The sequence below is a fragment of the Physcomitrium patens genome, chromosome 17 (genome assembly GCF_059467195.1).
Source record: "Physcomitrium patens ecotype Gransden chromosome 17, ASM5946719v1, whole genome shotgun sequence".
In the NCBI taxonomy this organism is placed as follows: domain Eukaryota; kingdom Viridiplantae; phylum Streptophyta; class Bryopsida; order Funariales; family Funariaceae; genus Physcomitrium; species Physcomitrium patens.
In genome coordinates, this window is record NC_143426.1 from 14,446,199 (window position 1) to 14,462,048 (window position 15,850).

General features: G+C 42.7%; 2 protein-coding genes across 3 annotated transcripts; one reads left to right on the forward strand and one right to left on the reverse strand.

Annotated features, from left to right (window-relative positions):
* Positions 1-1,239: 1,239 nt before the first annotated feature.
* On the reverse strand, positions 1,240-8,610 carry LOC112294255 (uncharacterized). 2 transcript variants are annotated; one of them, XM_024544541.3, is made up of 11 exons: positions 5,191-8,610; positions 4,919-5,019; positions 4,449-4,593; positions 4,080-4,148; positions 3,860-3,905; positions 3,155-3,699; positions 2,918-2,997; positions 2,555-2,690; positions 2,259-2,424; positions 1,933-2,015; positions 1,240-1,661 (listed from the first exon to the last, which is right to left on the reverse strand). In XM_024544541.3, exons 1-11 carry the CDS (start codon positions 7,189-7,191, stop codon positions 1,551-1,553), a joined length of 3,483 nt encoding a protein of 1,160 aa, XP_024400309.1. In that variant the 5' UTR covers positions 7,192-8,610; the 3' UTR covers positions 1,240-1,550. The 2 variants fall into 2 exon arrangements, with proteins under 2 accessions (XP_024400309.1, XP_024400310.1); XM_024544542.3 differs by having other exon boundaries at positions 3,155-3,690; positions 5,191-8,532.
* A 3,342-nt stretch (positions 8,611-11,952) lies between these two features.
* LOC112294256 (protein RETARDED ROOT GROWTH, mitochondrial) lies at positions 11,953-15,812 on the forward strand. Its single transcript, XM_024544543.3, has 8 exons — positions 11,953-12,374; positions 12,632-13,513; positions 13,773-13,890; positions 14,057-14,213; positions 14,478-14,626; positions 14,844-14,995; positions 15,200-15,314; positions 15,511-15,812. Exons 2-8 carry the CDS (start codon positions 12,789-12,791, stop codon positions 15,643-15,645), a joined length of 1,551 nt encoding a protein of 516 aa, XP_024400311.1. The 5' UTR covers positions 11,953-12,374; positions 12,632-12,788; the 3' UTR covers positions 15,646-15,812.
* The last annotated feature ends 38 nt before the right edge of the window (positions 15,813-15,850 follow it).

The following is a 15,850-nucleotide window of genomic DNA, read 5'->3' on the forward strand; positions in this document are numbered from 1 at the left end:
AAAAATAATTAATCATAAAAGTTTTAAATGAACAGTAAAATTTATACCAAATATAAATATTACTAAATAAACTTCTCTAAAGTTATTTTACATACAATATTCTTAATGTAAATATTATAGTTTTTGTTTATTTTTGTATGCAAATTTTGTTTTCTGTTTTCAGAATAACAACTTTTCTTATTATAATTCAATAAAACAATTTATAAGTTTTCTATGTTTTGAATTGGTACAATAAACTATGATCTCGTATTTTCTATTGAGACTTATAAAACTTTAGAGGTGAAGGATTAACCATTTAAAACATTTGTAAATTAAACTATATTTGAATGTTTTCCTAAATATCTTGTTATAAGTGTTTTTTTTTTTTCTGAAATTCTAAGTTTATTTTCTTAGAGCACGTTTAATGTATATTAAATTCAATATATGCACATGTTTAGAAATTTATAAGAGTTGAATCAAAATTTATCAAACAAATGATTAGGTGTAATTTTATACTCTTATAAAAGATATATAGTTTATCAGTTTATATGAGTTCAAGTTGGGATTTGTGAATAGCTATATATATATATATATATATATATTTATATAGATATATTCATTTTTTAAGAAAAAAATCAACTAAACAAAAATTATTTCATACTTTTTTTTACAAAAGATAAATAATTATTGATGAATATGATAATATCTTTAAAGAAAATCAATTTTAGAAATGTTTTAAACTAAGTAAATAATGGATGAATTCTAAAAACGTAAACAAATCAATGTGTTAATTAAAATGCTAGATATGTTTGTATAGTGTGAAAACTTAAGCTTAAAGATTCAACACTTGTGTTACTTGAAAAGTGTTGCACTGTAAAAGAACTTTATACAAGAAATTGAATTGGTGAAATTGGTGGGATAGATTAAATTTTCATTATTAATGTCACCCAAGAACAAATTGCAAACCATTCTGGTGTGCTGAAAGAATCTTCTCATCAAATTTTCATTATTTGAATCTTCCTACAGTATTGATCACAATCATCATTTTTGATACGGATTCTTGAAAGAAAAGAGCAGATAATGTTTTCTAAATTTTCACTAAATTTAGGAAATGTAACAAATTTCTAAGATAGTTTAGCTGTGACAGATGAACCAGCACTTGCAAATCCTAGCCAAAGACAAGTTTTAAAGATCAACATATCTGCTTTTGCAAAAACAACTGCTCATAAATCCTCAGAACAGGAAGTTGAAGAGATGATATAAGAAAAGCTACCACAAGAAACACGCTTGCGCATAGACTGAATCAAATAAATATTTCCGCACAATTTTATCCACACCCTAACACTGTACACCCACTTTCAGGGGAAAAGTATACTAACTATGGTACTGATAGTCTCAGATTATGGGACTCAGGTTCTTTCCTTCCTTTTTTCCTTGACTTATTAAAAAAAAGTCCTGACCTAGGTTAGAAACACTCCACTTCAATTGCATTTCTTGTGTGAATGTGCCATCCTCAACATTTTGGGGGTACCATTTGCACCGTCATTTTTATCATCCCTGGAGAGCAATCGTCACTTGACGCTGCTCCGGACATCAAGAATCAAATCATGTAGCTCTGGAAATGTAGCAAGTAAAACCGTTTCCAAAAGGTTGTAAGCCAGCTGCTTCATGCACACACTAGCCTGCAAAAGCCGCAAACTTAAATGAATCAGTAAAGTGCGTAAATAGCATACCATTCATTTATTATCAATTAAATATTATACAATTAAGAAAATATATTCTACACAAGATCGGATATTTCACAGGAGTGTCCCTGCTTCCGCCACATTCTAGGACTCGAATGTAAACGTCCGAAACTTGGAGGTAGATTAAAACAGAAATCTAAAACAGAATTTCACGTCTATCTCTAATCACTGTCCGAGCAGGACGTAATTATACTTCATGAAGTCTTACCTGGCTGAAGTAGTAAATGTCTTTCGCACATCTTACATACTGCTTCTTGCCGATAAGACTGACTAATGTGGCAGGTGCTTTATCTGCAGCACGAAATGCAGCATTAGAGTTTTCCAAGACTTCTTCTTTCACTCATTGAAGGATACTCAGTATACTACAAAAAGTAGTTGAATAAAGGGAAGACGAGAGTGACAACAGACATGACCAGAAAGAGATAATAAAAAGGAGAAGAAAATTTAACAAATTATTCACAAAGGAGCATACTGGAAAAGCGAACTATAGCACTGCCTGAAAAATAAAATTTCATAAACAAACACAAAAAATACCAACGATGATCTCTCGCAAAAATGAAGCTCGTCGTGCAGCCTCCCGTCTAAGCTCAAATGAGTTAATTGGTGGATGACCCTCGTCAAGAAATTCATTCGCCGAGTCTTCCACAACCGCTGAATTTTTAGGGTGTTTAGTAATAAAAATGCCATCTGGCCATAACACCTGCAAAGAAACAAGAATTAACAATCAATTCTCTTGCCACAAAGTTACAGCTGTTCATCATTTGAAACTGGTTGATCTGCGCAAACTTACGTTACAGCTGTGCATCATTTGAAAAGTACTGACGACTCACCCCCTTCAACCAATGTACACCCGATGCTACGACGTCTTCATTTCGTAGCCATTGTATTCTCGCAATTAGCCAGTCGTCAAAAGCATCACCCATACCGAGCTGAAGAATCTGCTTGGCAATCCATAGAATTTGACGTCTACAAAACAAACACGTTCAATTTCATCATGCACTTGATCATACTACTGGAAGAATACGTGAATACTGAAAATAGTACAAAAGCCTCGAAGGGTACATCTGACTGAGGGCAAAACCTACACATCATTTTGGTGAGAAACAAGTGGTGCGGTTCTACACAGTTAATAAAGAGGCGCAAATCACCAAAAAGCTCAACGTAACTGGAAGCATAACTTTACATCAGCATACCTGATCCAGCCACGGCCCTGAAGCTGAAAAATCTGATCGACCAAATTAAGAATAGGCACGGTAACTTTTGGCGGAGACCACTGCATTAATTCAATCAAGTCAATTAACATAATTAGCGATGACTCTACTGTCAGTTGACACAAACAGAATCTGAATGATTAAACCTAAGAGAGGATGCACTTCATGACGAAGATTTCCAACTAATGATTGCCGCCAGACTGGACTGGAATTGCTTACCTCCTGAGGAATCACCAATTCATCTTCAATGACATCAGAAGCAAATGAATCCGCGGGTGAATGTCCCTCTGAAAGAGCTCTCTCTAAGGGCCTTCCGAACAGCTGATAACCCCTCATTTCCGACTGGCTACTAAAAACAGGTGCCGCAGTCTTTAAAATATTGACCTCGATAGGATCCCTGGCGGTTTCACCATCTGAGTGCCATTGAATTGAACCCACTCCCTGACCAGAATCCTCTAAATGTGTCCCATAATTTCCTTTACACTCCCCTTCTAAGGTCGAATTACTAAGCGACTTTTCACCAAGGTCTCCGTCAGGAATGGCAAGCATTGCTAATGGACCACTGAGTTGAGATGTTGAACTTTGGGAGGGCAAGGTTGTGCTAATCTGGGTACTGTTTGTGGCAACGGATCGACCAAGATCTCCACTGCCCAACGGAAACCTTTGCCGAATCCCACTCGTTGCTAGCTTCAGGGCTCCAGAGATATCATCTGAAACACCTCGAATCTGGCGAAAGACGTCATCCACGACATCATCTACATTCACTGACACATTGATATATGAATAACACAAGAGTAGAGTCCGAACAAATTGCAAGCAAAAACAATTTCATGCAAATTTCTTTTATCTGGACTTCATTGAAGAGGTGTCGTGTTGCCCTTCAAGGGCTAGTTACGAAGATAAGAGCACCCAAGGATAACAGACCTGCTAACGTCTTCATCACAGACGGTGAAATCCCAGGCGAGTAGATCTGTGAGGAAAATTCAGATTTTCAGAAATTCATTCAAAAGCAGCAAGAATGAATGCATAATTCGAGTGCTAAAAATAAAATCGTGACGGTAACCAAAAACAATACTCACGATCTCATTGAGACCATCAACTCTACCAACAGCCGTCATCAAAAAGTGGTTGGTAGAAGTAATACCTGAGAGTTGACGCTTAGAAAATCCCAAATTTCATGCAATTCTGCTACGCTGGGAATTGTTAACAAATCCTGTTACGCCATAAAAGGTAAATGAAGATCAAAGATGTGCACCAATCACATGCCCAGATATGACAATGTCATGAATACGTGTGCAATTTTCATTAGAGCAACACATGAGAACGTAGACTTGCTGACATTATGTGACGGATTGAATGAACAAGAACAGTTGAGGGACTTGAATTGCTACAAATCCAAGCACACAGAAACATAAACACTCAACCCCAAAAGATCCATATTATCAGATTTGAAGAATACTGCAGTAATACATCACAATTGAGCAATGAGGGACCATCTGCTGGCTGCACTTACTTTCAAGTACTTCTCAAGAAGTACACAACGCTCCCGCACAAAAGTAGTGTCAAGGTTGAACGAGAGAAACCTCTTAGGAGGCAGACAGAGACTGTAAGATGGTACATCTTTCAAACGCCTATGTAGCTGTTCAAAGTTGCGATACCTACCCCGGAAACCAAAAACGACAAATTGTATTCAATAATCCAGAATCGAACTACAGTAACTTCAGTACAGGAAAGCGTTCAGAAATTGATTGAACCCACATACTTCAGCAGAACTACAGAATCTACTTATTGTTACGTATAGAAGTTTGCTGTTCGTATTCACAAAAACAAAACCTTCTAAAACCCTAATATTGAACACGCTAGTGCGCACAGAGTAGAACAGAATAGAACAGAATATAATAGAAAAAACACAGAGTATAATAGACTGTAATGGAATAGGATAGGGTGCATGTCTGAACGACACATCCAAAGCATTATTCAGACCTTCTTTGAACTTGCCAGTTTCGATTATCAGTATGTGTCACCTTTATAGTGTACACTACAAATGCCTTAGATCCATTTTTCTCAAAATGTGCTCCCAGGACCTATCTCACAAAAAATAAAACCACTGCACAAATGAGATATGCGAGAGCAGAGTTGGACTGTAACATGACAGCCTAATTTGAGAAGTCCAACCCCGATTGAACTCTGGAACCGAGCACTTATGATTACCAGGCTTGCTATCACATGCAAAAATGATCTCCATTCAAACTTACCTCACACTTCAGCAACATTTGAGAAGTTGATTCTGTAAACAACAGCGAAGCCTGGGCCTTAAGAGACGGGCGAAGTGATTCCTCCACAACGCTGACCTGTTTGCAGTCTGTAATGGATGGATCCCAACTTAAAGGTCTTTCTAGAAATGTCAAAAGACCCTCTGATGGCCCTTCTTCCGACTCTTGCCACCCATCTGGTTCACCACCTACGTTTCTAGACTTTGGACGTGACAAACATCGTGGAGGCCGCTGCACATTCAGTGGTCCATAATCTGATTTCGAAAGATTCTTATAAACATTGCACTCCTGTTTGTCATTTTCTGTAATCGCTTCATTGTTTCTACGGAAAGTCACAAAATCCCCATCACTACTACATCTCGCAAAGTCTGCACTTTTCCAACTGGGAGCAAGTTTAGTAGAACTGCAACCACCTGGTGTTTCAGCCGCCGAGAATCCTATCCCAGGCATTGTTTCATCTCCATCATTTGCATCTCCAAACAATAGCTCCCTGTACTGCTCGCTAGCGCAGCTGGGTTCTTTCTTAGTGTGCAAATCTTTACTGAGGAAAACGACGGGAGTGGGCACTACATTTCCATAGTCTGAACTTGCAGAACTATCCTTGTTTGTGGCAGAAAGTGTTGATACTTTGGTGCTTGATTTGGTTGGTGTGGATTTCTCAGCATTGGCTTTCTTACTTTGAGTGGTGCCACCAAGAGCTACAGATCGTTCACTCTCTCGCTGCTTGTAGTTTCTCCCTTTAGTCCATAAATTGTCCAGATGCTCAGCAGTGAGTGCTTGTGCTCGGTGTTGGGTTACAGCATCCAGAACTTGGGCCCAATCTGCACGAGGAATGAGTCCCCAGTCTCCTACATCATCAGGCTCAATCTCTTGGGACCTTTTTGAATCTACTGATAGCTGTGACGGGGAAGGCGTCCCAATGTCTCCAACTGAAGTAAAAAGCCTTTCATTATTCTTCTGGTACGGAACAATTTCCAATCCTCTCACGGTGGACTGGGATTTTTCCAAACAAATCATCTCCAGACCAGAAATTGAAGGCTTCCTCTGCAATATGCGCTCCGGGATTCGCTGCTTGGCTACTTCGGCTGCCTCTTCAGCCGCTTGACGCGCTCTCTCCTTCGAAGAGAGTGCCAGATTTTCAATCATCTCATTAATGAACCCAGGATTCGCAAGGTTGATGACAGGCCTCAGCACTACACAAGCCAACAACTCCCGTGCCATGATTCTCAACAGTCCACATTTTGCGTCTTGTCGCTTAAGCACTAAAGCAACTATTCCTCCCGTTAGTTTCTTCAAAACCTTGTATTCAGCTTCTGGGGAAACAAGCGCTGGATGCAACTCCCTAGAGGACATCATTGCATATTTTAGCTTTTCATCTCGCTCTTCTGTAGAGAGTGAGCCAATTATGTCGGGTCCAATCTTCGCCTTCATCCGCCGATAGAGCTCAAACTGAGAGCCCACAACATCTACCACGTCCCGTGAGAGAAGAGTTATCAAGTTCACGCGTTTCACACGCTGGGCAACCACGCCTATCATGCCATTGATGAGAATGCGGAGCTCCTCCGGTGCTTCTTCGTCGGAAGTAACGGAAGAATACCAGAGGTTGGTTACCCATTCATCAATTAAGCTCCTGGTGAACTCATCCACAGCAGCCTCGACGGCAGGAGAGTTGAAGTAGTGGCGCCATCTGTTGGCAGCTGTGTGGGATGCTTCAGAAAGAAGCGGATCATGGCTGCTCAGCTGACGTCGATGCAGCATCGGTAACTGTGGAACTGCAGAAGTTTGAGTTGGAGGAAGCCTCCACCGAATCTCAATGTCAAATGAAACACGGCGCAAAGCAGCTAAGACAATGATTGCAATGGGTAGATTGATCCATACGGAGCTGCTCGTCAAAGACATCATGTAGGCAAGAGTAACGGCGACAGCTACGACCATAATTGCCCGACGTTTAGCTTCCTCCAGCAAACTCATCCAAGTCTTCATGGTTGCTCGGGTGCGTCGGGCGCGCCAATAACTCAGTATTTTACACAACTATATGGATTCGATTGGCGAGCATAATTCGCCACACTTGCAGAGCCAATCAGGAGGTCGTGCCTTGGTGTGGGGCACAGAGAAATGCATCACGGCACTAGTTGTTTTGGCTCACACAAGTGCAGGACTGCAACATAAGTATTTCATTCGGTGCCTCTAATTAAACACTGACGCAGCTTCCCTCTTCCTGCTCCCGTCATTCCAGAGTACATTTACGGGAACGCAAAACACACCTTGATTATTTGCACTTTCACTAGTCTGGTCCTCGACGTATCTTCTCAAACGAGATTTCTTATAATCGCTTCACAACTCCTTGCCCAGCTTTTCTCTTGCGGCTTGCATTCTCTACGTTAGACCTCAGTATCAGACTCGGAAAGCCTAGGCCTAATACCACATGTACGAAGTTCACAACACCCAATTTTTTCTCGAAGATCATGGCGCACTTGCCAATGCCAAAACCTAACAACCATCCTGACCAACCTAAGACGAAATGCTTCAGCCAAGCACAACAACTGTCGGTCGCTGCATTCAAAATGAAAATGAAAAAACAAAAAAAAATCTGCAATGACACTTAAATACCTCCCCCAGACTCCTAAATCATGTAATACGACGACTTTCGAAGTTGCTGAAAACTGTAAAGCCTTTTAGAACCCTTCCATTGACGCTGCTACGAACTCATGAGCCGTGAGCATTCTTCACGCTTCAGCTACGCATCACCTACAGGAAATCCACATAATTTCGGCAACGCTAACATCCAGGAGAATGACATCCAATGTCAATTTCCAACAAGACACAGCCACACTACATCCACTGCCAAAACGATTCTCCCGCTAACACTTCTTTGCAACCAGGCCTTCAACACTGGATTTCTGAACGCCAAACCCTAGCAGTAGCAGTAGACGACGAGAACACCGCTCGCTGTAACTAAAATAAAAATCAGTCGTTCGTAAGAGAATCTTCTATTTCAAAACCTGGTGAGACAACGATCTGCGAACCCGCCCAAGCTCCTTGAATCATCCCTGCTGAGGTAACTGTGACCAAGATATTAATCCAACCCCGAACCTAGTTCTAGAATTCGACTTCCAGGGCATGGGGCATCCTCTCAACCTGAGTAAACAGAGATGCAAACTTCCACGCGTGATCAGTGCTGGGTACGAGTGCGCTTTAGAATACACATTGTTCTAGCTGGTGTCGAGGGGGGCAACCGTAAGACGGCTACTCCATGGCGACAACAACTATGGTGAGTATTGTGAGACGGATCAAGAATTCTGGAGCGACCAAAAAGGTGGCGTGCGAGTAGAGGCGAAGAATCAGAAACAGCTGATGATGAAGCTTCTTCACATGAACGCCGCATCAACTTTAACCGGACGTTCAAGACAATCGCTAAAAAAGAAAAATCCAGGTCATTGAAAATTTAGAAAACCGGAGTGGAGTTCATTGAATTTGGCAGCTAATCGTGCGGTATTCTAAAATTATCCATATCGCTCTAATATCTGGTGATTATATGCCATGCTCGGCTCTGGGATTCGCTCATGTTCCAAACACAATTGGCGCTCCATGCGCCACAAAATGTCTGACCAGCTGCACCTTCGGGATGCCATTCTCATTAGAATCTTTTCTATTTTATCAGTGGTGGTGGCAGGAACAATGTATATTACCTGCCCTTTTGTTGATGCGTAATATAATCGAAACTTCAAAGATCAGCAACTCCATAGGCGTGTTGTCGTCATGCATCAGTCGTCAGGTAGTTTTCTACCGCAAGTAAAGAATGGCTGCGATTAAATTATTAAACTAGTGCCTCAAATAGCAAGCAATTTTGTTGATTTTCGAGGGTGGAGGTCGCACCGTGATGGATCAGTTTGGGTGGCGCAAGTTACTGAGACGATGCACGCCCAACACTCGAAGCCTACATTTGTGGGGCTCACACATTCTCACATCATTTTCCACAACGCCACACGGAACCTTGAACGAATCGCCATCACTCGACCCAGCCTGCTCTTAAATGCCAAATTGTCGACCCTGCTGGACGGAGCTTGAAAGACGACTCAAAACCGATTCGAATTCGAAAGGATGGCCGCAATCTCCAAGTGAACTTGATTGACCGCTAAAACTAGGCACGAGCTCAAAATTTGAATCCTTGTCTTCTGATTGGGACAGATTGCAAGGATGCTTACTGTCGCACCTGACTAAAGTATCGCTAAGTACCCCACCTCAGTGACAAAATTTATCTGTCAAGGGAGAGGTTGCTTGAGCCAGTGTGGAAAAGTGAGGCGCAAGGACGTATCGAGTAGCGGGAGCGTCCAAATGATGAGGTGCACTGGTGATGTCCATTGATTACTGTAGTCTTCCGCATGAGATCACTGATGAACGAGGAGTACCGGCACCATTAGAGAAACAGCCGATCTAAATGCTCACTCCACTGATTCTGGATTAAATCCTTTGGCGAAAAAATCGATCACAAGTTCAATTTAGAATGCTATGAACAGAAGAATGCTAGGCTGTAATAGAGATTAAGCATTGAGCTGCTGGCTGATAATGGAAAGCGTGGGATCTTGGCTGGCTCCACCTGAATTTCATTCTGTTCCTTGGAGAGCAAATGTTGGAGTCTTGTGTGATTGCACAACGACCTCCAGGCTATCATCTGGAGCGCCCGCATGATGCGCCGCTGCTTTTCCTGGTACGAATGTGCCAATCATTACTGCGCTCTTATTCAAGCCGCATAGTCTGTAGTGGAGTAATTACTCCCAAACCCAACAAGGGAATGGACATCAACCTCATTAAATGTGAAGCGACCTCCACTCTTCACTGCTTGTCCGGCAGTAATGTTACAACAAGATTAGGTTGTTAGCACGGCCGCCACGATGAGCGACGTCTGAGCACGGAATGCAAGATTAGATCATAATCGCGCTCGGTAAGCTTCGTGTTTGTTCTGTGGAGACGTCAGTGTTCACCGCTGGAATAGCTGAGGAATGATTGGCTCCGACTCAAGCTTTTGGAAATATACTTTGACTCGTGAGTTTTATGGAGCCGTTCTCTTCACTCCTAGGGCTGTCGTAGCAGAGCTCGAGGCAGTACAAACACCTTCTATCACATATTTTGAAGAGCGGGTCGCATCGATTAACGCAAACTCTCTAAACGTTTGTTCTCGTTGGTTTGTAGAGAGGGTGATGGAAGGCTTCATGGCGACCCACATGTTAGGCAATACGAGCTTTTGACAATGTCGGTCATGATGCACTTCAAGGTGTGTAGATGTACTGGAAGTTGATGTACTGCAAGGTTGTGGAGACTGGTTCTTGCGATGTGAGAGACCAGCCTCAAAACAGCGCAGCGATTTTGATGCCGCTAACTCGAGGGAGACGGCCATTTTCCATCTATGGCCAGCGTCGGCTGCCCTCTCTTGGTATCGTGAAAATGACTTCAACGGACGAAGTGAATGGGCTCTAACGCGATTTGCGCATTTTGGAGCTCAGCGCAAGCATCCGAATGGTGGGATTGATGGCACCGGGATTTGGTGCACTTGTAATTTTAACCGACTTGCCGCTTGTACTGGGCAATCTGCAGAGCACTGTGGAGCTGAATGTGAAGCAGGTTATTGTTTACAGATGTGCAGCCTCCCTGGTAGAACGCGAAAGATGATGTCCTAGACTTGAGTCCTCAATCTATTGACCTCACTCCTGCATTGGACTGCGTCGACACGATCCTTGAGCCTTGTGCTGTCAATGAAGTGGCTCTGCGAAATTGATGAGACAGATAGAGCCAGTGGCACCAGGTATAATTATACTGCTGGCTTCTCGCGCAGAGGGAAGAAAGACGGCCAGTTCTTCCGAATCGCAGCAAGGTGATTCAACGTGGTCGTTGGCTTCAAGCAACCTCTGTAAGGCAACAAGCACACCTGTTTGACGATTTATAATTTCCTTGGAAAAGTCTCTTCGCACTGACAACCAGCAGCGCCAGCTATGGTCCGTGGGCGCATCTTGAAGCTTAGCAGCTGGCACAATTTCATGTGAACGACACAATTTCTTGGCGGCAACTATCAGACGCATTAGAAAGTGAACCGCCACCACGGCGAAATACATTCCTCTAAAATAGTCCCTCGAAAGATCTCTGAGCTAATAAGGATGTTTAATTGCCTTAGCAGCCGCAATCTTCAGTTCAACTCAGCTTCTCCTACCAGTTCAGCATGAAGCTCGAGAGCTTGTGGGGAGTATCATGTAGGGATGGGACAGTACTGCCTCTCAGGTCCACAGTTTGGTGGCTTCTTTGTGGACAGGTGACACTCGAGCAAGCAAAGAAAATATAATAATGACCTCGTTCGTCAGCCTAAGCTCAGCAAATTAATACTGCTCCTGTCAGAATTTCAAACTGTCCGATTGAACTACCGACTCTAACTAAATACAAGATCGGTACATTTTAGGGTGAAACTCGAAGTAATGAACACCCAAATACACGAACTCAATGTAGGGCTCGTTGAGTTGACCAAAAATTTGCACACATGGCGTTTACATCTCCTTCTTGAAAATGCAATTTTGACTGGTATTGGTTGAAAATTCCAGCCACGCCTGGAAAGTGTAATTCGGCGTGTTTTGGTTGAGAATTCCAGAAACACCTCGAAATCAATACCCGACTTGGATCTCTTCTATGAATCCTTAGGAAACACCCGATTAGGGTAAGAGCGTTATAACCGAAATTCACAACAACAAATTAATGAACAGAGACAGTTGCGTGTAGTGGAGTTGGGAATGAGTTTGGATGTTTTATAGCCCTTTGGGTGTTAGAAATCCCTACAACGCATTTGGCGTGGGTCACTCCTCCGATTGGGTGGGGCCCATCAGCATGGTTTCATCCACATTCATGCCGATGCAAATCTGCCAGCAATGGAGGGACAGATGAAGATGGCGAACGAACTAGCCCGTAATTTTCTGCGGCGCCGTTAACCCTTCTATTTGTTAACACATGTCTGTAGACTGTGGTTTCGCCTCGATCCACTCCTAGAGGCCTGTTTGGAGTCTCCTCTGGCCACCGTGTCAAAGGATAGGTTTTCGATTCAGGTTTTGGTCACCGGGTGCAGGTTTGATTTTTAATGCGTGTGTTTGTTGCGGTTGGGATTGACCAAGAGCTCATGAGTGCATCTCAAGGTAAGTTCACTAGAATGACACCTCAAGGGTCTGGAAACTCGCGATCGTTTTTTAGGGTTTTGTGGCGTGCTGTGCGATGAGTATTTTTGTATTCCCGGCCGAGCTATTCATTTTTTGGGTCGCAGCGGCGCCCCGCTCACCATGTATCGAGACTGTTTCGTATTGTTTCTTCGACGGGAATGATGGACATATGTTTTCATGGGATTTTAGAAGGCGCATGTCCTGTCTAATGATGCTGATCAAGTAGTTCGGTGCAGTGTTTGTAATTGCGAGATTGATATCGTGGCTGCTCCGCCTTTGCAACACCTAATTTCGGAACAGCTTCATTTCTGTGAGACGATTGGCATCATTTCAGATGTTGCTGAAGGCGCTTATTGTTTTTATGGAAGTAACGGCAGTGGAGAATAAGGCAAAATGAGATCTGGCAGTCAGTGGAAGCATTTGGGCCAGCTTGGCCGGGCTTTCACGGTCAACCACTTTCATCCTGTAAGATACAAAGAGAACCTGATTAAATCGACTTTTTTTTCATGGAGCAAGACCGTGGAACAATTATGGAAATCGAACACAATACTCCTGTCGGGGTTAGACCTAGGAAACAGACACATTGCTGAAGACGCACATCTGAGCTCCCGAGGAGGCCATGGTAGGCGCTTCCGCTGTACATCCTGTCATGAGTTTGTGGGTCAATCACCTGTTCCCACTTCAAAATCCGGTTACACTGGTCCCATTTCCAGAAAGTATTGCCCTCTCAACCTTAGCCAGTACGGAAGGCTAGGGTTTAAGCTCACGCCGGCTCGGACGCAAGTTTCAAGTGCAGCCAGCAGCGAACCTGATTATTGGGATACGTCTGATTCAACGATCGCTTCTGAGCTAAGTCACGAAAGTTCGTTGGTAGATCAAAACAGGGTACTGCGAGAAAGAGAATGGGACCATGATGATGACGAAGGACAGAAAGTTCGAAAAGACTTCGATGGTATGAAGATGTCGAGTGATGTCGACGGCGACGAGTGGGGGCAAGAGCATTTGGGCGTACACGAGGATGAGACGCGTCAGCGGGCAAGCCATTCTACCAATTCACCTCCTAAATTTCACCACGACGATGTCTACATACCTGTGAAAGCTTGCTACATTTCGCGAAGGTGGGTTCCTTTATTTGAATCACTCGATATCTTAGTTCGCAGTATTTTATATCAGTTTTCGCTAACCCTCTGCATTCAAGAGTGTTCCGTGGTATTTGTTGTTGTTGTTGTTTGCTCTATTACTTAAGCATTTGTGAATCTGAATGACAACTAACTTTTCTGTAACCTTGTTCTGAACGCCTGCACAGCTATGTAGTGTGTTGTGAACTGGTGAGTGCGCCTTTGTTGATGAAGTGTGAATGTTGGAGTGGGAATGCAGCATGGATCTGAAGCGGCTGTCGGAGGAGCCCTTCTTGGAGATCACCCCTTCGCGCAACAATATCATCATTCGATTTACCAACCGGCCTGCTGATGCTAAGCCTACCTCAAACAGACCTGTACAGTTCTCTATCTTGTATCTCCTTACATCCCTCACTTTGTTTTTCATAGCGCATCCTGGAGTGAATATTGTATTTTATGCTGAGGAGATACAGCGGGTCGCGCTCATTACCTCAACCCAATGATTGAATAGAGTGGTTAAATATTTGTAGTATTTAATGACAGGGATTTGCAGAAATAAGCCGCTCTCAGGAAAGATATATGGTCGCATTTCAATATGGATCTATTGTATTCTTCAACTTCGGTGATGACGAAGAAGAGGAAGCCTTGGCTGCCGTGCGCAAGTTTTGCACAGATGAATTCCGGGAGACAAGGAAAGATGGTACATGCCATGCCCTTTATTTCTTTCATATTATCTCTTGTGATTCATTTGGTTACTACGAGTTAACCACTTGTAGCCAGTTATGTTTGGATGGTTGAAAATCACATTGCTTCTAAGGCAAGGATATTTAATCATGAAAAAAAAATCAACCCGCTACTCTGTTGGTAATAATATGATTTCATTTATTCTGTCTAAGGTAGCACTTGTCTTAATACGGACGATGATAATGTTAACTGGTGAAACACGGGTTCGTCTCCTTCGCAGATTACGGGGTGCTGGTGCGGCCAACCCTACGTCAGTGGAGCGAGGGAGGACAGGATCGAATAATGTTGCGAATGCTTGACACAGACAACATCCGAGTTATTTCCAGCATCCTTGGTCAAAGTATTGCCCTTGACCACTACGCCAAGAAGGTTCTTGTGCCACCCGTGGCTCCTGTTCTCTTGTTTTTTCTTGTTTGTTTTTGTTTTTTTGGTATTAGCTGTTAATCTTTTTATTCAGTAGTTGACACTTTTATAACATGGTTGTGGTTGCACACAAGCAAGTACCGTTACCAGGTTAAACCTGCTCAGAGAATCACATTGTGGGATTACTTGTTGAATAATAGAATGATATACATAAATGATGCAGGTGGATGAGATGGTGAATACTTTTAGCGAGTTAAATCGAGGAATGGAGAAGACCGGTACTTTCACGATGACTAGGAAAAGCCTCTTTCAGCTAGTGGCGGCCGCCAACACCACCCTTGCCGACGTTATTCTCCGCCTTGGCCTTCTAGAGAGGTCTGTGTTCTCTGCTTACGTTCTTCTCTACCAGTTCTCCCAGTGTCTTTCTATGATGTAGCACTATGAAGCAATGTCTTTCTCCCTTGGCTTTACACTTGATGATTATTTTCAGGCAGATTGAGATTGTTGCTAGGTTGATTGGTGGTTTAGGCTGTTCCGGTGGTTGCTGATCGTAGTTTGGTTTGCAATTTGTTACGACAGGTCAGATGCTGCATGGAAGGATGCAAATTATGCTCAGATTTGGGAGTACTTGCGAGACGATTTTGAGCTTGATGAGCGGTTCGAGAGTTTAGACTTTAAGCTTAATATTATACAGGTGCTTTATTGATAGGGCTCTTAATAAGAGCTTCTCTATGCTTATGTGTGTTGCATCAATACTTCCTGAGGTGATGGTGGTTTCTTTGGTGGCATTGGGGTCCGTTATCTCTATTCTAGAAGTGAGTTGAGTAATGTTACAGCGTATTATACTCCTGAATTGTTAATTGATGATTACGTTTGCTTGTTTTGTGCAGCACAACGTGCGATTCTTTTTGGAGATTCTACAGAATAGGAAGTCAGATACGCTGGAGTGGATCATTATCCTTCTTATTACAGGAGAGATATGTGTTGGTGTATACCAGATTCTTTTGGAGACCAACGTCATCTAGAGCCCATACATGAAGCTTTGCCCGAGGATAGTTCGTCATACATGGGCAAGAATTCAAATTTCATAGCTTTTTAAAATCTGCAGGTAGCTCGCTGATAGTCTACTTTGGAGCGATCAATTTTGTAAATGTATACTATCATTATTTGCAAGGTTTTTTCATTTAAATAATTTAGAAGCTCCTCAACAGTATTTTTGCACTCTATTTT